The sequence below is a fragment of the Uncinocarpus reesii genome, genomic scaffold (genome assembly GCF_000003515.1).
Source record: "Uncinocarpus reesii 1704 scaffold_4 genomic scaffold, whole genome shotgun sequence".
NCBI lineage: Eukaryota > Fungi > Ascomycota > Eurotiomycetes > Onygenales > Onygenaceae > Uncinocarpus > Uncinocarpus reesii.
In genome coordinates this window covers 1,474,972-1,493,535 of record NW_003052497.1, presented here as the reverse complement: position 1 = coordinate 1,493,535, position 18,564 = coordinate 1,474,972, and the positions used below count along the sequence as shown (strand labels likewise).

Here is an 18,564-nt window from a genome sequence, read left to right as displayed (position 1 = left end):
TTAAAAGGCAGTCCCAAATAGGGATTTCTTCCTCAGAATACGTAAAAACATCTGGCTGGGTTTCCCAGCACACTGAGAAACCCAAAAAGCCAAGGAAATTGATTCGCGAAATGCCAGAAGGGACAATTAATGATTTCTATCCACAATCTCCCGAGCAAAATCAGCAAATGTCTTTCCCTTGTTCTACCTCTTCGCCCAGATTCGGCTGTGTAAACACCGCCAGCGTATTGCGAGCAACTCGTGCCTGTCCTGTCGTTTTTGCTCCTCTAACAAAGTGAGGAACGGCCTTGAATTTGCCCCGGGTGATAAGCTCCAGTGCTTCTCCCGTTTGAAAAGCAAGGCAGTCCTTGGGTATGTTCACCTTGACGACTTTTCCTGTCCTCGAACGGATATACAGCCCAGCTTTGGGGTCTGGGGACGAGGCAAGTTCAGGCAGAGGGGATGACCGTGAGGCGTCTGCACTCGGAGGATTGGCTGCTTCGTCAACGAACATGGCCGACGTGAGGCCGGTGAGACATCCGTGATCGAGGTGCGTTGCGCACCAGTCATCACTGTCATCGTTTTCTCCGTCTGTGGCATTGAGTGTTTCCGTGGCTGGATTTTCCACGGGTCCCGGAAAATAGTGTAGCAATCGTGCTTTGGTGGTCATGCTGGTTTTGACGACGTGCTCGAGATAGCCTGGTTTATATCCATTGATATTTGCCTGCGCATAGCAATCACAAGCTTTGGCAACTAGCACCGCGGTGTCAATTATAAGGGTGCATAAGTCTACCAAGCTCTGGCGAAAGGTAGGCAGCCGGTCACTAGGCGGCCATATATTGGGTGCCGTGTACTGTGGGAAATTAGGGAAATTTTCAGCGGGTGCATTTTGCAATTCTGGATTCTGATAGAATGCGCAGTTAACATAGTATGATCCTTTCAAGGTATCGAAATGGCCTGATCGAAGAGTCTCTTTTCCACATGACCACCCAACCAGGTACTTTGCTTCAGCGCTGCTGAGGGATTCTGCTGCACGATTAGAACGGCTTTTCGAGGAGTAAACAGCCACGAGATATTCTTACCTAACTCATCAGCAGGCAGGGATGCTAAATATGATGAGTTTGATAGAACTTGGGCTCGAAGGTCCTTGAACTTTTCGGGTAGATCTTTGACGATAATGATGCCCAGGGAAGAAGGCCCAAAGGCATTTGCTAACGTTTCGAACGAGACGGATCCTATACTTTCTTTAGCAGGCAAGATACTTATGAGCTGCTTCTAGGCCATGATCCCACCGTCAATCAACTGCTGTAAGCTCACCGTGACGGCCTCGTCGTGATGCTGCTGGACTGAAGTAGCCATGGCTGCCAACTGCACTGGAGATGTTTAGTGAGGACTCGCCGATCGGCCGCAGAGACGGGATGGACTGTTCACAGATTTTGCTAGGCGCTTTGGCGTGTCCACCTCTCCATTTTCTCCAACAGTGTTCTTGGGCTCTTCCCCACAAGCCATAACCTTCTTTATGTTCGTTCCGCGGCCATTGATAAGAGCAGTCCGGGGCGTCCCAAGGGTCACGCGCGGCATGAGCACCAACTCCCGGGGATCCCCAAACAACGCTGTTCTGGAGGAGACCCAGAACCCAGACTATGACCCGAAAAAGTTCTACCCAGCTCGTGTTGGGGAGACAATCAATAATCAATACCGGCTTATTTCAAAACTTGGGTTTGGGACGGGCTCAACCGTCTGGCTCGCAAAGGATGTGACAAGGTCAGTCGAGATAACCCGGTGAGATTCTATGCCTTTAACAATCGGAAGATGGCGATGGCAGAGTGACAGATACATGGCTATCAAAATCACGAATTCCAAAGCCGAAGACCGAACCTCAGCTCAAAAGGAGATACGGATGTTTGAACGTCTGTCTCAAATTCGTACAAAGCATGAAGGCAAAGAATTTGTTCGGCGGCTTGAGGAGTCCTTTGAGATCCAGGGTCCGTTCGGCAGCCACTTTTGCCTAGTTTTTGAACCTTTGAGAGAGCCTATCTGGATTTTGGGGAGGCGGCTGGGCCAAAGGGGCCTCCCCCCGGCCGTTGGCAAGGCATTTCTCAGAATCATTCTGAGTGGTTTGGACTTCTTGCATTCGGAATGCCAAATCATACATACGGGTAGGAATGTTATTTCAAAAGGTCAATTTCACTTGCTGATTGTATTTAGATCTCAAAGCAGACAACTTCCTGCTGGGGTTTGAGGACCCTGCTGTCCTTGAAGAGTATGTGCGCCGGCAGGAAAGTGATCCTGCGCTATGTACAGAAATAGATGGACGACCGGTCTATGAGTCAAGTCTAGATTTCGGGCCACTCAAAAGAGGCGTTGGAAAGCTCAGGATGAGTGATTTTGGTGCTGCTGTCTCCGGTGATGTGCCAACGCCTTACAACCATGACATTCAACCACAAGAATTCTGCGCTCCTGAAGTTTTACTCAAGGCCACATGGACCTACAGCGCTGACATATGGAATTTGGGCATGATGGTAAGTCATAACCGCCCGAGAGTATCATCCATAAAGTCAATAACTCTCTCTGCAGTTATGGGAGCTGCTCCAGGACTCTCCTCCATTGAATGGGATCGGGCCGGGATGCAACACTTACTCGCTCGAGGCTCACTTTGGCCAATTAATACGTCTTCTTGGTCCCCCGCCCACAAGAACTATTGGATAGGGCTGATAAATCCATAGTTTCGCGTCTATTTTCAAAAGATGGTATGCTTCGAGACAAAACCCTGGGCTTGTCTAAGGCCTTTTTGCTAATTTTCACGATTATCAGGTAAATTTCGATATCCTCACCTAATCCCATCCGAAGACTTTGGCTTTGCCAGCCTTACCCCTTTCCTCCACGGCGAAGATAAGCACCTTTTCTTGGAGTTTGCTAGAAAGATGTTGCGATGGATGCCGGAAGAGCGTGCCACCGCGGGGGAACTGTATAATGACCATTGGCTATCTTTCAAGCCATAGGGCCTATGGGACCGATGGGAGACAAATCGAGAGAATCTCTGCTTGCTCAGGAGTACATGGCTCCTCGCATTTTAATAATCCCCACTCCAATCAGTACCCTACATGGTATTTACCTGGCTGCAAGCTTGCGGGACATATATTTTTCCCACAAGAACGGGCACTTTTCAGGCAACAACATACTCCACTCATAACCCAGCATGAAATCAGTATCATTATAAGAATTTATAGTGTCTAATACCTGTAAGCGGCTTAAAGATTCTCATGACTATATCTGATTCTGATGTAGGCACTCGCTTCAAGCTCTCTCGTTTATCGAGTATGAGGGGAAACCACGGCTGTTAAGGCTCGCGCCGGGAGGATTTTGGCACTCCGCTCACCTCCTTTCTATTTTGGGGAATCGCGCGCCCTCGCCCGTATAAAAGCACTCTCTCTTCCCTCCTCTCTTCCTTTCTCTCTTCTCTGGCAGATATTCAAACAAAAAAAATACATTTTCCACTATCAAACCAATCTGAAGGGGTAATGTGACCCCTAATCATTGCCGCAACCATTCTTCGCCCCTTGGCTTCAGCCTTAGGAATGCTTCCGTGTGTTCCCTAAGAAGTGGGTATTTATGCCCTGAAGTTAAAGCTTAGTTAGGCACTCCTCTGCGAGGCCCCCGCGCTGCATATATTGCCCATCTGTGGGCGCTCTGGCCAAATAATGCAGTTCCCGGGTCAGCGTTAGACGGGAAAAGGGTAAGACCATTGAGAATGAAGCTCCATGGCAATCATCCTAATGAGAAATGTGCTAACAGGTGATGTAGACAGTTTCTTTTCCCTTTTCCGCCCCTGTGTTGTGTCGCGCTGTGCCTGGTTTCTCCCCGTGCAATTTGAGGCTTGCGTGAGTGTCCGTGGACTGTGCTCTACCAACGCATTTTCGACGACCAACCCTCGTGTATGCTTCGCCAGTCGACGAAATCCAACTTCCGATACGGAGTACAGCAATAAGTTTATGACTCGATAAGGGCAATGATATAGGTCAAGGCACCCTTTTGAGGAGGCCTTAGGGGACCTTTCGTGAAGGGACGAATGTAGTGTCTTAGATATGTCTCATCTGGTGAGTTTAAGCTTGAATGTATTAATACAATGCGAGTAGATAAATCAACATTCAAGTCAGTGATTGTTAAGAAGATAGGTTATTATACGGGAGCTTAATAAAAAAGGGGTATCATCCCTGGGGCCGATGCAGTCTGTAAAGAACTTACAGGCAAATAGGAAACAGAAATAGTCCAAGTGGTTCAGTGCCATTCCATCCACCATCAGCGGACTGGCAGGTTCTAGACAACTGCTGGGCGTTTGGTGAAGTGTCCAGACGAAAATCAATGAGACAATGCATTGTAAATGTACATAACTAGTTAAAGCAAATAGAAGTATGGCAACAGCATCCGTTTCGCTTGCGAAATTGCTGATGCAGCTAAGAAACAAGGGTAGTTAGCCATCCATGGATGGTTTGTTTCTGTCAGATGGTTTAGCAAACAATTTCTGGATGCTTCCGAACTTGCATTTGCTGGTTCTTTGTCTGGCTCAGCATAAATATGCCATGGAATGCCGACCAGATCATCAGTTTTGAAGTTGAATGGGGTTGACAAGGAGTTGTTAGGTATTTCTGGGCGGCGGCTCTCCAGGTGGCGAGGGCCTGAGGCCTAAAAACATCACCGAAGGGCTGTTTTGGTGAGTTCAATTGAGCAACACAGAAGAGCAGAAAAGGCTGACATCAATCCTGAGGCATAGGTATATGAAAATATAACCCTCAGCTGCCATGATTCTGGTCTAAGCAGCAGTCCTCTTGATAATGGGATTTTGATACTGTCAAAGGTACAGAACCCGGTCCTTGGGCTTGTGCCGACAATGGGAGAACTCCTTTCAGGTCCTCACTTATATATTGCTTGAAGAAGAGATTTCAAGTGCTTTCAACATAAGAACACGTGCCTGTTGGCTCTCTTGGTTTCTCCAGGCAACAAACGGAGATTGCCAAACTTCTCAGATTCACAAGCAGCCTTGTTTTGTGTGGATAATATCACAAGTCATTGTTTGGGTGATCTTCTTTTCAACACATCCAAACAACAGAATCTTCTTCCCAAAGCACTGCTGTGAGAACATAGGCTTGTTCGAACACATCTGCCCTTTTCTCTTACTTTGAACCCCCCTGCACTATATAATGACGCGTTTTGAAGACATGGTGCAGCAACGCCTTACAGACCTTCGCCAACAAGCTTCAGAAACAGAACACACAGAGTCCCTTTCTCACCAAGGCACAATGGACAAGGTCATAAGTATCTCTGAATCAGACTCTCATGACAGCCCATTCATGGAGATGGAAGAGTCGCCGCCTAGTCCAAGCCCAGCCCCTAAACGCGTTCAGGACGATGGAGATGAACAGCACGCTGCGAAAAGGCCAAAGGTCTCGGTTTCTTCTCCTATCAAGTGCACGTGTGCTATATCCAGCAACTGTGTGCTCGCAGCTCAAAATGGTGTGCGTGACTGCCGAACCACTTCAACTCCGGCCCCACGGCGCCAGAAACCAAAGACTCCCATTATAAAGTGAGTTTTTTTGTTTTAAAACCTGTTCTATTGATTCTACTAGTCGACGCTGATGCTAATTTGATCTCAACAGCTTTCCAACGGCACTATCAACCAAACAGCAAGCGAAGTTCAAGAGAACTCTGGATGAGATGACTGAGATACTTTCCCTCTATATAAGGTCCATCGATACTCCTAGTAGTGACTTGCCAAATATCTTCAATCAAATGCGGCATCGTGTTCAACAGCTGCCCTTTTCCGAAGCACATCCTTCTTGCCAAGAGGGTCTGAGGTCGCGCTTTTTGAACCCAGAATCGGGCTTTCCCGCCATAATCCGGGACCATTCTATCCCCTGGGATATCAGACTTGACGTTGATGTTCTCCGCATGCGCTGGGAGAAAGGAGACCTAGACATTAGCTTGGACCGTGGCCTCATCACAACAGTCACCAGAACCGTGAGCAGGAAATTCGACACCGCATTCCCTTTCAAGGTACCTTGCAATCAAATTGGAGAAGGCACCCTGCGCAACGGCCAATGGTTTTCTTGGCAAATTTGTGCCGTTCGCGATGGAGCTCACGGGGAAATTGAAGCCGGTGTCTCGAGTCATGGTGAAATCGCAATCTCCATTGTGCTGGGCTCTGGTCGTGGGTACGCAGACTCCGACCAGGGCGAGACGATTTACTATTCCGGCACACACGGGAAAACAGGCGTGATCTCCGCAGGCACCAAAGCGCTCCGTGACTCGTTTACGAAAAGGAGTCCAATTCGCGTTCTGCGCAGCTCCAGACTTCCGGCTATTAATCCATATCGTCCTGCCCAAGGTCTACGCTACGACGGCCTGTACGAAATCGTGGATGAGGAAATGATGGACGAAGAGAAGCAGCTGTATCGGTTCAAACTTGAGCGCATTGAAGGTCAGACGCCGATCCGTTACCAGGGTCCTGAGAAGAGACCAAATCCAAAGGAGCTTGAGGAATATGACCGGCTTCGAAAGTTTATGACGGCCTCGAGACCCAAGAAGCCTTCCCCATGATCGGTGGCCTTGTTGTTCGGTGTGGCTAGTGGAACGGTGTCCTCCGGGCGACTCTGCGAGACTCCATGGTAATAAAAATTGCTTATTACGGGGACTGCCTGCGTTTACTTGGGGTTGATGGGAGGGCTTGTGGAGTACTGGCGATTTTCAACATGAACTTCTATTGGAACTTGCAAAGGGGGATGGATGGTACAGGATTTCCAAGGTTGTTAGTTCTCATATAATTGTTGCTTAATTGCTTACTCAACCCTTGACGTCGAATGAGGCTGCGGTATATTAAGATAGCTATCTGCGATGGTGGGATGCAGGGCATGTGGATAGTATCGAATAAATGCACATAGTGCCAATCTTCATGGAGACATCACATTGAATCAAGGACCATATCATCAAACGCCCTCAACGTTCATGCATGAGCAGAGATCGCCGGAAAGTAGTTCTAATCCATACCCGATTTCGAACCTATATAAGAATAGGACCCCGAATCCCACCCCAACTCCGTATGCGCCAAATCCTATGAATCGACTTGCTGCGTAAGAAAGATCGTGTCACGATAACAAGTGGATGTATATATTACAGAATGATTTTCATTGCATCCTTAGGATGGCTCTCGTTAGGACAATATGGGCACTTGAATTTACCCCCTTTACTCAGTCTCATTAGTGATTCTTGAGCGACAACATGCCCACAGGGCATTCTCATAGGTGGGTTTTCGTCAGTAGTCTGTTCTTTGGACACGGGGCATACAAAAATAGAATGGAATAAGTAGGACGGCGGAAGGGGGATTTCAACCTAGACGTTCGGAGTTAGCTGTGAGTAAAAGGCAGGGAGAGGGACCCGGTCTCTGCTTACTGGTAATTCATTTTGTGTAGTCCATTCCGTACGCTTCTCTTTCATAATGGCCTGCAATTTGAGAAGGGTTGGAAGAGCGATTGCTCCGGCTGTCGCCGCGATATACAGCGGTGAGTCAGCGGATAAGCCGAGTAGTGCGCAAAATTCGCGAGTAAACGCTGCAGCAACGTCGAACCATGCCCAAGGGTTAACGAATATGGATTTATATGGAGATTCCTCTAGGTTCGGGCAAAACGCCATTGCACCCATAAGCTGCTCGACCTCACGAAGGTGCCTAGCATGGAAATGGTGGAATTCTTTTCTCGCATAGTTCAGTGCGGCGGCTCGGCCAGACATAATGGACACATTGCCCTCCTTGCCGCCGTGGAACAGCCACACGAATTGTAATCGGCAAAGTTCAAATTCCAGATTGCTTCCTCGTCGTTCTAATTGAGCACGGTTCTCTCTAGCCCAGTCGATGGCGGGGACTAAATTTCTCTCTTCTGTCAACTGGTGTAATATGCGATACATTACGGTAAATTGGCTTCGTATTTCGTCGAATTGTGACTCGTCGCATTGCTGTGGCAGGGTGCCAAACTGGTCAGGAATTTGTACGTTATTGGAAGTCTGTGAGGAAGTGAGATTCCGGCCCAGCTCCGAAAGAAATGTGGACGCCACGGAGAACTGGCCCTCTCGCAGCAAATGCATTACAATGGCTCTATTGACCAGTGTAGGCTGCAGCGATAGAGCATCATATTCGGTACTAGGAAGTGGTTTGTCTTTGAACAGCTTCACCCCCGTCGGGCTGGCATTAGCCTACGGTCTACCCCGCGTGGCACATACATCTCAGATCTCACCTTATCCAATGCCCTACCATACTTATTCAGAGCGGTGTAAGTCTCCTTCAAACTGTCGTTGGTAGTCTCGAAAGAGGATTTAACAGGGTTTTGCAGCTTTGCGAGGGTTATAGAAGCGGAACTCGGATCTGGAAGCGGAACAGTTAACCATCTGGTTTGAACAACGTGCTGTGATAGGAAGACATCGCAAGGGTTTATGACAGAACTGAGCATACCTCTTTCAATACTATCTCGTGCCTCCTTCAGTAGATCAATCGTAGCCTGAACATCGTTAATGCTCTTCGAGCTCTGGGCCCGCTTGAACAGGCGCTGGTGCTCCTTCTGGAGGAGCTCCATGTCTGACGCTATGGAGGATTAAGGTGGCTTAAATCAACTCAGCTGGCGCATTTTCCGTATAAATTAATCACCAGTCGTGCCGGGCAGAATGGTCGGACTGCCTTTGTCTGCTGTGAATAAACCGCAGCAGTGAGTCGAAGGCCGTCTATCTGTTTGAGCCCGCAATGAGGAGAAGCTGTCGCCCAGTACAGGGCTGTCACCTGGCATACCAGAATTACAGGGTACTAGTCGCTGATTTGCCTCGAGACTTCAAATGCTAAGGTTTTATTGGCCAGAAACAAAACACTCTGTATCATCTGGCGAATCGGAATTTGATCCTTGTGCAATTGCATATCAACCAATAGCGGATTGTATATCAATACCGTCGTTACACCTGTGACGTCTGCCGATGACTTTTGGACGACAATCACTCACTCCGCCAAATAATTACAGCACCATTTTGTTGAGCATGACCTTCTCATCTTGGTCTGGTCAGTGTCGATTTGAACAAACGATGATATATCTGATATGACGATATGATGGCTACAGTTCTTAGGAACGCTATCGTTGGATCACCTCGTGTACCGAGACAGGAAATTCTTCGCTAGGGGTTGACTTGGGAGAGGCAGGAATACGTGGAAGCCTCTAGCAACAGCTTATAGCTTGAATAGCAGTTCTTCGCAGACCTCCTAAGGAGTGACACATTATCATGCCGCAAAATAGCAGCTCCGGGCCTCCTTCCCAGCGGCATACAAACCTTGGCCAGAGTGCATCTGCTCCCCCATCGGAGAATTCTCAACGCCCGGTAGCTTTTCGATCGCCAGGAGAACACCAAACTTTCGTTTCAGAAGAGGGCTACGAGACGCTGGTATTTACGGACCCCGTGGTTTTCAGATGTTTAGAGGAAGACGCATCGACGATTCTGGTAGAGAGGCGCTCTATCTTAGTGGGCTATGTGACTTATATTGTTGAGCAATGGGCCTGCTCCCGGGTGCATCCGACATTCGTTATCAACACATATACCGGCGACCCGACCCACACCGTCGTTGCTGGAGTTCTAAAGGTCCCGAAAGACGAACATCTCTGGTCCCCAAGGTTGAGAGTCTACTTCAATACCATAGCGCAAAGCCACACTAGGCGGCGAGAGACTCCACTCGGGATCTTGATGGTCACAAACCTGAGCAATTTTCCTTCGACTCTTACCGTCATCGATGTCCCAGAAGGGGATGTTAGAAAATACCGAGAAGATTTTGTGGTCAATGAGAATCTAAAGCGCCTTGGTTGCTCTGGAAGAGCAGGACTGAATCTAAAACAACCAACTCCAGCAACTGAAGCAAAATTTTATCAGCTATATCGAACAAGCGAACGTGTGCCGTTCTTCGCTGCTGTCATAGGGCTTGTTAAACTGTGCCAGATGGCCCTGAGCGTGTTCGATAAGTTGGCGGCAGAGTATATAGACGGTTTACTCTGTGACGTGACCGAACGCGCAATCAACGATTGGTGGAGCGACATTGGGACCGAGCTTTTCAACAATGAGCCAAATGACGGAATCCTCGGACCTACAACTGTTTCCGCGTTGCTTGGATGTTTGATGGGGGCAAGAAACCGCCTCCATGCCTGGGGTGCGCCTGTTGCAAAAGATGCTTTTGATATCGAGAGCTTGAAACGAGGAATCGGCAGTTTCCAAAAAGCTCAAAAGCTTGAGAGATCCAGACGATTGGACAGGCAAACCCTGGATAAGTTACATAGAGTGACAGCTAAAGCTGCAAGCGGAGAAGGATGGGCAGTCCCTCGAGCAGTCAAATCCACGGTAGCAGAACTCGGGGGGAGGGGAGGGGAAATGGTTATAGGAATGGTTGGAGGGCGTGATAAAGCTGGCATTTCCGATATTGAAACTTTGGATATGGATCGATTTGTTCAGCTTGTCAGCGGCGAGAGATCTAAATGGCTATGGCATGGGAAACCTCGAAAGTATCACACCGATCCGTTTCGACACGATGCTGGAGACGATGAAGTGGCATTTCCTAAAGATACGTGGGCAGCTAGAAGAAGGGAGACGGGCAGTGCTTTCACATCAGCCCGCCCTTCTCTCGACACCGAACAGTCTTGGAAACACATGGAAACTCCGACGAATGTTGATAGCAGGGATCAACAGTTAAAACATGCCTTCAAGAAGTCGGTTAGCGGTAAAGTCTCGGATGCTCGTGCGGGACTCGGTCGATTCAGAGATGCTGTCGGATTGCCAGGCCTTCGCTCGCACCAGCACCATCACAATCACCCTAAACCTTTCAAGGATGCCGTTGATGCCGATGCTAATTTGTCATATCAACGTGCGGCAGATGAAGGACCCGTGTATCCGGGGACGAAGAGCGAAATTCCAGGAAGTTCAGTTGTTAGTAAAGAGAAGTTTGAGCCGTTGTCAAACCCCCTTGAGCATATACCTACGAGCGAACCCATCGCCCATACCATAGATATCCGACGTCAATCGTCTCAGGAGAGCGACCAATCCCAGAAGGAATTAGACCCTAATAGCGCAAGTACGGAGCCACACGAGTCAACAGGCGTGATTGATGAAATTTTGCAAAAACCAGATTGTGTCGATGAGCCGATCAGAGTCACTCGAATACTCCGCCGACCTCTCAGTCTCTCCTTATTTCCCGTCGAGAATGCACCATCAATGTTCCGAGGGCGTTCTTGTCGACATTTGTCTTTCAGTGCAGTTGAAGAATCGATACTTCCTTGGAAAAGCAGTGTTAATTTTAGCCCAGCCGATTTCAAATCGGATGCAATCTTAGCAACTAGGATTCTCTATGAGGATATGCAAACGGAAGATGAAAGGATGCTCGCTTCCAAGATCGCCGATCTGGATATGAACACGAGCTGCTGGGTCGAGAGGCAAGTCGTTGCAGTTGAGAGTCTCGAAGCCACCGCGAATTCCCGTTTGAAAGAGTTGGATTCTGCTTACATAGAAAAGCAAGCGGAGTATCAGGCGTTGGAAGAAAACTCGACTGCTTTTATTTCAAAGGAAAATCGGGATTTGGTCGAGCGGTCTAAGAAACTTGAGAATCTAGGCGCCAAACTTGATTACGAATTGCACTCGCTGCAATCGAGGGTGGAAGAGGTCGAGAACGGGCTTGTTGATTATGAACACCACATCCGGGGCTTAGAAAGTCGACTAAAGGAGCTGCTCAAGGTCGAGAAGAAGTCAGGCATTTCATGGATGGAATGGGGCCAACGGTTTTTAACCCGCGGAACATAACGGCTAGCCATAGTGTTTTTGCTCTTACCATATTGTGTAAAGTCCATTTTGAAGTATATAATTTTAATGCTAATAGTAAGAGTCTCAAGGTTTCCCGATGAGACGGCCAGGCTGGAGGTCATAGGAAAGACGTTGATTTGTTTTGCATAATATACATAACATCGATTAAAACCATGCAATAGTTAATGCCCTGCAGTGCGACAATAGAAACATCCCAAGATCTAAAATTCCCAGTTAGAGCCGAAATCCGCGTAGACAAACCAGGCCGCCACAATCACATACCCGCGATAAAATCCAAGCCATAGCGTCTAAATTTATCACCAAGTGGACAAACCACGTTCGTAAAAACTAACTCACGGCTGACCGGCGCCGGGTTGGCCTTGTAGCTGGCCCATCTTCTCCGAAACCTTCGTATGGACCTCGAAGAACTTGGAGACACAGCGGTCAAGGCAGACGGACTCGCCCTTGTTGAGATCGCCTTCTCGGTAGTCTGGGGGAATACATTTCTTCATGCACGCGGCGTTGAGGCTATGGAAGAACAGGAGATGTTAGTATACATGACAACGGAGCCGGTAGTGGGCGTGGGGAGAGACAATAAGTGCGCGCGGGCATGGTCAAGCAGAGGGGAGCATACCGATTCACCATGTCTGTGATCATTTCGAATTCCAGCTCTGCTCTTTGGATCTTCTCCTCCGAGGATATCTGAGGGCGGCCGCCGAAAAGGAAAGACATGATGGGCAGGAGAAGGTGCAGAGCTCAGGAAGACTCAAGGAGTAGTCACAGGAATAAGGACAAGATATGCCAATTGTCAAAACAAGCTGTAGTAACTATCACTGAGCTGGATGATACTGCTCGTCCCGTCGCTGGATTGAATCGCGATGACAAAATTTGGGAGACGACGGCCCGATGATAATCCGCCACTGAAATTCAATCTGCCTCCAAAGCAGACGATGAACAAGTTACGAGCTGGTGGATTTTGGTCAATTCTTAGTCTTTATTATATGCGATGCGGCCGCGTTGAAGTTGTGGGCAGATGCGACCAGTCTGCTCTCATCGTGTCTCCCAGCTATGTCTGGATAGACTTCCGTTAAGGTGATTCCGCATTCTGATCGAACGGCAATATGTTCTAAATGCTAACAATTCCGGCCCTAGGTACTGTAGGCAACCTTCGAGCCGCTCAATTGGTACTCCGCCGACATTGCAAGCCCGCCAGACCCGGCCATTTTCAAACACGCACCTGTACAATAAAAAGGGTTCGATTGAAGACGTTTCCAATCCGCCACGATGGAACCGAATTGATGAGATCAAGACTGCGCGCTCCAATCCATATCCGCGATTAGCAGTCCACCCGCAATCTACGAGCTGTGAGCAATTTCGTTCAAAGTACGATCATATTCAGTCAAATGAAACCGTGGAGGATACATCTGTGGTTTTATACGGTATGCACGGAATCGGGAGAACGCAGCGAGTTGAGCCGGAAGGAAAGGTGACTTAGACTACTAGGAAGAATAAGGTCCCAGCGAACGGCTGGCAGCAAGCTAGTGTTCTTCGATCTGTGGCAGGACGGACACAAAGTTCAGGTCTTATGCAATCAGCGCATTCTCGGGCTTGCGGGAACGTCGCCGGAGAAATTTCGAGAGTTTTATCACTTATTGCAACGAGGAGATGTTTATTGTAAGCATTACACCTCCACCAGTGCGCGTACTCACGTATGGAACGTTAATCAAAATAGCTATCATTGGAAAGCCGCATAGGACAAGCAGAGGAGAATTGACTTTGCTGGCCAACGAGCTGCCTACCCTTCTGTCACCTTGTCTTCATGACGTACCTGTCGATACAAAGGAGCATGAAGTATCTCCTTATGAACGCCACGTCCAGTTTCTTGCCGATCAGGGTGTAGTCGATTCCCTGAAAGCACGGTCATCTATCATCCAGCACATCCGGAATTTTTTCCTTGAAAGAAATTTCACCGAAGTTAGCACTCCGATTATTGCTTCTGCCGCAGGTGGTGCGACAGCGAGACCCTTTCATACCACTGCCTCTGAGTCGCCGGATCGGTTACTAGCTCTAAGAATTGCCCCTGAATTATGGCTGAAGCGCTTAATCGTGGGCGGATTCGACAGAATATTTGAGATTGGACCTTCTTTCCGGAATGAAGGTATGTCTCCTTCTTCTCCATCAGAACTCTGGAGTTACTAGACTGGAGTTACTAAACGGCATTCAGGACTTGATAAAACTCATAACCCCGAATTCACTACATGCGAATTCTACCAGGCATTTGCCGATTTGGAGCGCCTCATGCAGATGACTCGGAGTATTTTAGCAGGGATTTCTCATGATATCAAACAATTGAACGAGAAACTCGGCACATTGAACCCCACGAATGCGGATTTCAACTCTCCATTTCAACAACTAGACTTCATACCAGCTCTAGAAAGCGCCATTGGACGTCCGCTTCCTGATCTAAAATCCGACGACGCCACTGCTAATGTGGTGAATTTGTTCAATACCTTGGCTCTCCCTCTTCCTGATCACATATCACTCCCTCGTCTACTGGATAAACTTTGCTCCGCATATCTCGAACCTCGGTGTGAGAACCCTACGTTCATAATAAACCACCCGGAATGTATGTCACCCCTTGCTAAGTCCCATATCCATCCAACATGCAACCAAGTCGTATCCGCGCGCGCAGAACTATTTGTGGAAGGAAAAGAACTTGTGAACATGTATGAAGAAGAGAATTCTCCGTTCGAGCAGCGACGAAAGTTTGAGGAGCAACTTTCTTATAGGGACCCGGAAAACCCGGGGGAACTCGATGAGGGCTACTTGCAAGCTCTGGAGTGGGGACTGCCGCCTACTGGAGGATGGGGCTGCGGCATTGACCGGCTGTGCATGCTATTTACAGGCGCTCCGCGGATTGGCGATGTGTTGAGCTTTGGGAACTTGAGAAGCGTGACGAGGCCTCATACGTTGCAGCATCCTCGAGGAAGTGTGAGTGGGCTATAAGGACATGGAGCACTCCATTTGATCATATTTGTACAGTACCATAAAGATAGTTTCGTCTCATTCATAAGACTGTGATAAGTAACAGCTGAACATTATTTCTCGAGCAATGTTACGGAGTAACTACTCATGTCAAAATGCCACTCCATTGAACGGATGGGATCTCTTTCGTTTCCATTTGCTCACTCATCGACACGGTCCTTTTTTGAAGGAAAAAAAGAATAAAAGAATAAAAGAAGGAGTCTGTTTCCTTCTGTGGCTGGTCTTGGCGTGCATGACAAGTTATCGATTCGCCTGCTCTGGAGTCCTCAGATATCCAGTTTCGCGGTTGGTGTACGGAGTATCTTCAAATCAAGGATGAAGCTCTCAAAGCTAATAGAACCGAAAACTCTTCTGGCTCCAAATCTTCGCAGACTTGCTTTTATTTGGAGACGGTTTAGCACCACCACCTCTGCCAGTATAGCCTCCTACAAAATCTCCTCTCCAGCGGGCTATTTTCCTAACTTTCAGTAGACTCCCCGATTACCCAAGCGCTGAAGCAGCAATACTACAATTACACCTCAGGCCGCTGGCTATGGGACGAGGCAAACCAGTTTCGAAAACGATATCAACCTTTCGACATCCAGAAGCTGAAAGGAAAGGCAGCAGAATGCGTCAACGCCGCTTCGTGCACCCGCATGATCAAGCTTACAGAGGGCGCTTACAATAAAGCTTTTCTGTTGACGATTGACAATGGTGTCCAGGTTGTTGCGCGCATTCCTAATCCTTTCATACATCCCCGAGTTGCAACGGCGAGTGAGGTTGCAACGTTGGACTTCCTGCGGAATGAGCTTGATATTCCTGTCCCCCGTGTGCTGGCCTGGAGTAGCGACAAGAACCAGGACGTTGAGGCGGAGTATATTATTATGGAAAAGGCGCCTGGCACAGAGCTTGCGAAGTGTTGGCCGTCGATGGATATTGCAGATAAATTCCGCATTGCGACCCAATTGGCGGAACTACAGAAGAGGTTTTCTTCAGTTGATTTCGGACACTACGGGAGCTTGTATTATCGTGGTGAAAGTCAACGACATGACATTCCTGGATTCTCAAACAAATTTTGTATCGGTCCTGCTGCTGCGCCGCAATTCTGGGATGCAGAACGGAAACAAACGGGTGAATATAAGGGACCTTGTAAGTATTCATTGAGCTGCCCGCTGCTTTTCTAGCTTATCGCCTATCACGTTTAGGGTCATCTCCGGTTTCGTTTATGAAAGATATTGCACGCCGCGAAATGAGTTGGTTGAGTCAGTTTGCCAGGCCTCGACAAATGTCCGACCCGCTCCGGCAATCAGCAACTCAAGAGTCTCCAGAATGTCATCTTCAACTTCTGCAGAAATACCTCAAAATCATCCCGCAGGTAATACCACTGGACAACAACCTGCGTCGAGCCACAATATGGCACCCTGATTTGCATTCTGGGAACATCTTCATTGAAAATAACACGATCGTCTGTATCATAGACTGGCAAGGCTGCATGAGCCTCCCTCTTTTTCTGACCTGCAAAATTCCCAAGTTTCTCCGATTCAATGGACCATTACTTATCAACATTCCACCCACTGCGGGTCTCTCAACGCAAGAGAAGGCGGATATATTGCTGAGATACCAACTCACACAACTGCAAAGGTTTTATATCGCACGGTTCGATGATCTGGACAGATCAGTGTTTCGGGTTCTGGCCGATCCTTATGCCACGACTCGTCAGCAACTCGTTGAATTTGCGGGTTCAACATGGGAAGACGACGGGCTGCTCTTTCTTCGGGAGAGGATGCGCCAAGTGTGGCATGCTTGGGCTGATTTCACAAACAAGCCTGGAGAGGAATGCCCAATAACTTTCAGTGCCGATGAACTGGCAACCCATAATGCTGAAATGAAAGCATGGGATGGATTTAACCAATTTTTCGACTTCCTTGGCATTCCAATGGATGGCTGGGTGCATCCAGAGGACTTCAAATTGAAAGCAGAGACGATGCAAGATATTGCAGGAAAGATGGTGAGCACTGCTGACGATCAAGAGGAAGCGCGATGCGCAATTCGGGCGTGGAATCTGTCAGATCCAGAGGCAACGCATCCTCTAGCCTAGCAATTTTTCTGAGAATTGATCGAGGTCTCCAAGGGCTGTCTTGTGCAGCCGGTCTCAACATTTGCATTGGGGCTTTCAGCTGTCACGGCTCCATCGATGAAGCCCTCACTGCTCAGGGTCGACCATTCATCGAGTCAAGCAAGGCTAAATAGATTTCTGGTCCAAGATCAAACTTCCCATGCGAAAACCCAAATCCTCGGAATGAAGAAGACAATGTGGCTGCATGTCAGAGATTATTAGGGAAGAACCCTGCCTTGGAAGGATTCTAAAACCTTTTGGCATGACAGGGAAAGTCGTTTTTCAGGCGAGTTCGAGTGAATTTTCTCCCTTAAGCAACGCTTCCACGTTCGACATTATGATGCTTGTTAACCAGACCCGTATGGAGAGGTTTGAGTGGGCCTAAGCTGCAGGGCTACCATGAAACCGGAGCGCTAAACTAGGCCTTGTATTCCGTATCCAACAAGAGGCTTCCTTTGGACCCATACTCCGTCGGTGGTTATGTCAGAGCCGAAAACTCGAGGTGCATGTGCCTGAGCAGATATAGCTCAGGGCATAGAAGTGTTATCATTATTAACCTTTCTTCTTTGTAAGGCAACAGCAATACGGAGGGATTGATGCCGTTTGAGTCATACTGCAAAGATGTCTCGCCGCAACTTTGTCACAACTGCAGGGACGATGCCTGATCCATTTGGATAGTTGAACCAACGGGAGCTTCTGCCACACCTGAAAGGCATCAATGTTTCTGGCAGCGAGGAGTCCCTGGCCGCCAAGGACGGACGGCATGCGGGTGGAGACCGGGAGGTTCCCCTTAGCCGGGCATTCGCCACGGGGTAATTTCAATCTGCAACACAACGATTGACGATCGGGAGTCGAGGCGTTCGAAACTTTAGCATAAATTATTGGAGAGCCCCCAGCTCGTTGCAGGCGAAGCACAGAGAGGAGCGTCTTTTAACGACAAGAATGCACGCTGTCGAGTTCGACTACCATCTCTTTCGCTACTAAATGTTTGCTCTGATGTTGAGCTGTGCCAGTCAACTTCATCTTTGATTTGTCATCTGGTTTTGGCTTCAAAAGGGGGCGGCCTGTTTGCTCTGTTTGCACCTGCTATCTTGTGTGGTGGAGGCCGGGGATCAGCGCTGATTGGCGGAGAGTGCATCATGTGACCTCGCGTGAGTCACCTGGCCGAGCGTGTGCCGAAATCCACTTTACACGTCGCTTCAGCTTGTTTGCGTCGCGTCTCCCGGGTTGCAAGCACGCCGTCCAGCACCGGATACGAACAGTAGAGCAGAAAAACCAAGTATTAAGCCTCCACGGCCCGCTGTAAATGGGATGGCCCTCGCACCAACAGTATTTAAGCAGCGTGCTGCCCCCCGCCACGAGGAAATGAGATGTGTGGTCTCTCCCTCGAAACCCCCTGGCTGAAAATTTTCGCTGGACTAGCCTATTTGTTGTTGGTGAGCCATCAACAGCAACTCTGTAACCGTCTTTCTTTTTCTTCTTCTTTGGTCATAGCTCAGACACACGATCAATTTAAATTAGCTTGTTTTGTTCTAAATGAAAGAAAAATATCCATCCTCTCCTGCTCTCAGGTACTTGGTATAACTAGGATA

At 48.4% G+C, this 18,564-nt stretch overlaps 8 protein-coding genes across 8 annotated transcripts; 4 read left to right on the top strand and 4 right to left on the bottom strand.

Moving 5' to 3' along the window:
• Positions 1 to 160: 160 nt before the first annotated feature.
• On the bottom strand, positions 161 to 1,338 carry UREG_06630 (uncharacterized protein; the record flags this gene model as incomplete). The annotated part of the gene is made up of 3 exons (XM_002583617.1): positions 161 to 1,005; positions 1,062 to 1,214; positions 1,272 to 1,338. The coding sequence occupies 3 exons, from the start codon at positions 1,336 to 1,338 to the stop codon at positions 161 to 163; spliced, it is 1,065 nt and encodes a 354-aa protein (XP_002583663.1).
• A 220-nt stretch (positions 1,339 to 1,558) lies between these two features.
• Positions 1,559 to 2,688, top strand: UREG_06629 (uncharacterized protein; the record flags this gene model as incomplete). Its single annotated transcript, XM_002583616.1, has 4 exons — positions 1,559 to 1,743; positions 1,792 to 1,964; positions 2,188 to 2,501; positions 2,557 to 2,688. The coding sequence occupies 4 exons, from the start codon at positions 1,559 to 1,561 to the stop codon at positions 2,686 to 2,688; spliced, it is 804 nt and encodes a 267-aa protein (XP_002583662.1).
• Positions 2,689 to 3,969: 1,281 nt separating this feature from the next.
• On the bottom strand, positions 3,970 to 4,355 carry UREG_06628 (uncharacterized protein; the record flags this gene model as incomplete). Its single annotated transcript, XM_002583615.1, has 2 exons — positions 3,970 to 4,087; positions 4,225 to 4,355. 2 exons carry the CDS (start codon positions 4,353 to 4,355, stop codon positions 3,970 to 3,972), a joined length of 249 nt encoding a protein of 82 aa, XP_002583661.1.
• Positions 4,356 to 5,276: 921 nt separating this feature from the next.
• On the top strand, positions 5,277 to 6,573 carry UREG_06627 (uncharacterized protein; the record flags this gene model as incomplete). Its single annotated transcript, XM_002583614.1, has 2 exons — positions 5,277 to 5,560; positions 5,634 to 6,573. 2 exons carry the CDS (start codon positions 5,277 to 5,279, stop codon positions 6,571 to 6,573), a joined length of 1,224 nt encoding a protein of 407 aa, XP_002583660.1.
• A 570-nt stretch (positions 6,574 to 7,143) lies between these two features.
• Positions 7,144 to 8,594, bottom strand: UREG_06626 (uncharacterized protein; the record flags this gene model as incomplete). The annotated part of the gene is made up of 4 exons (XM_002583613.1): positions 7,144 to 7,362; positions 7,423 to 8,119; positions 8,245 to 8,386; positions 8,474 to 8,594. The coding sequence occupies 4 exons, from the start codon at positions 8,592 to 8,594 to the stop codon at positions 7,144 to 7,146; spliced, it is 1,179 nt and encodes a 392-aa protein (XP_002583659.1).
• Positions 8,595 to 9,282: 688 nt separating this feature from the next.
• On the top strand, positions 9,283 to 11,832 carry UREG_06625 (uncharacterized protein; the record flags this gene model as incomplete). The annotated part of the gene is made up of 1 exon (XM_002583612.1): positions 9,283 to 11,832. One exon carries the CDS (start codon positions 9,283 to 9,285, stop codon positions 11,830 to 11,832), a length of 2,550 nt encoding a protein of 849 aa, XP_002583658.1.
• A 353-nt stretch (positions 11,833 to 12,185) lies between these two features.
• UREG_06624 (mitochondrial import inner membrane translocase subunit tim10) lies at positions 12,186 to 12,564 on the bottom strand (the record flags this gene model as incomplete). Its single annotated transcript, XM_002583611.1, has 2 exons — positions 12,186 to 12,360; positions 12,467 to 12,564. The coding sequence occupies 2 exons, from the start codon at positions 12,562 to 12,564 to the stop codon at positions 12,186 to 12,188; spliced, it is 273 nt and encodes a 90-aa protein (XP_002583657.1).
• Positions 12,565 to 13,497: 933 nt separating this feature from the next.
• Positions 13,498 to 16,954, top strand: UREG_06623 (uncharacterized protein; the record flags this gene model as incomplete). The annotated part of the gene is given in 5 exon segments (XM_002583610.1): positions 13,498 to 13,990; positions 14,057 to 14,720; positions 14,738 to 14,823; positions 15,349 to 16,005; positions 16,041 to 16,954. 5 exon segments carry the CDS (start codon positions 13,498 to 13,500, stop codon positions 16,952 to 16,954), a joined length of 2,814 nt encoding a protein of 937 aa, XP_002583656.1.
• Between the last annotated feature and the right edge of the window lie 1,610 nt (positions 16,955 to 18,564).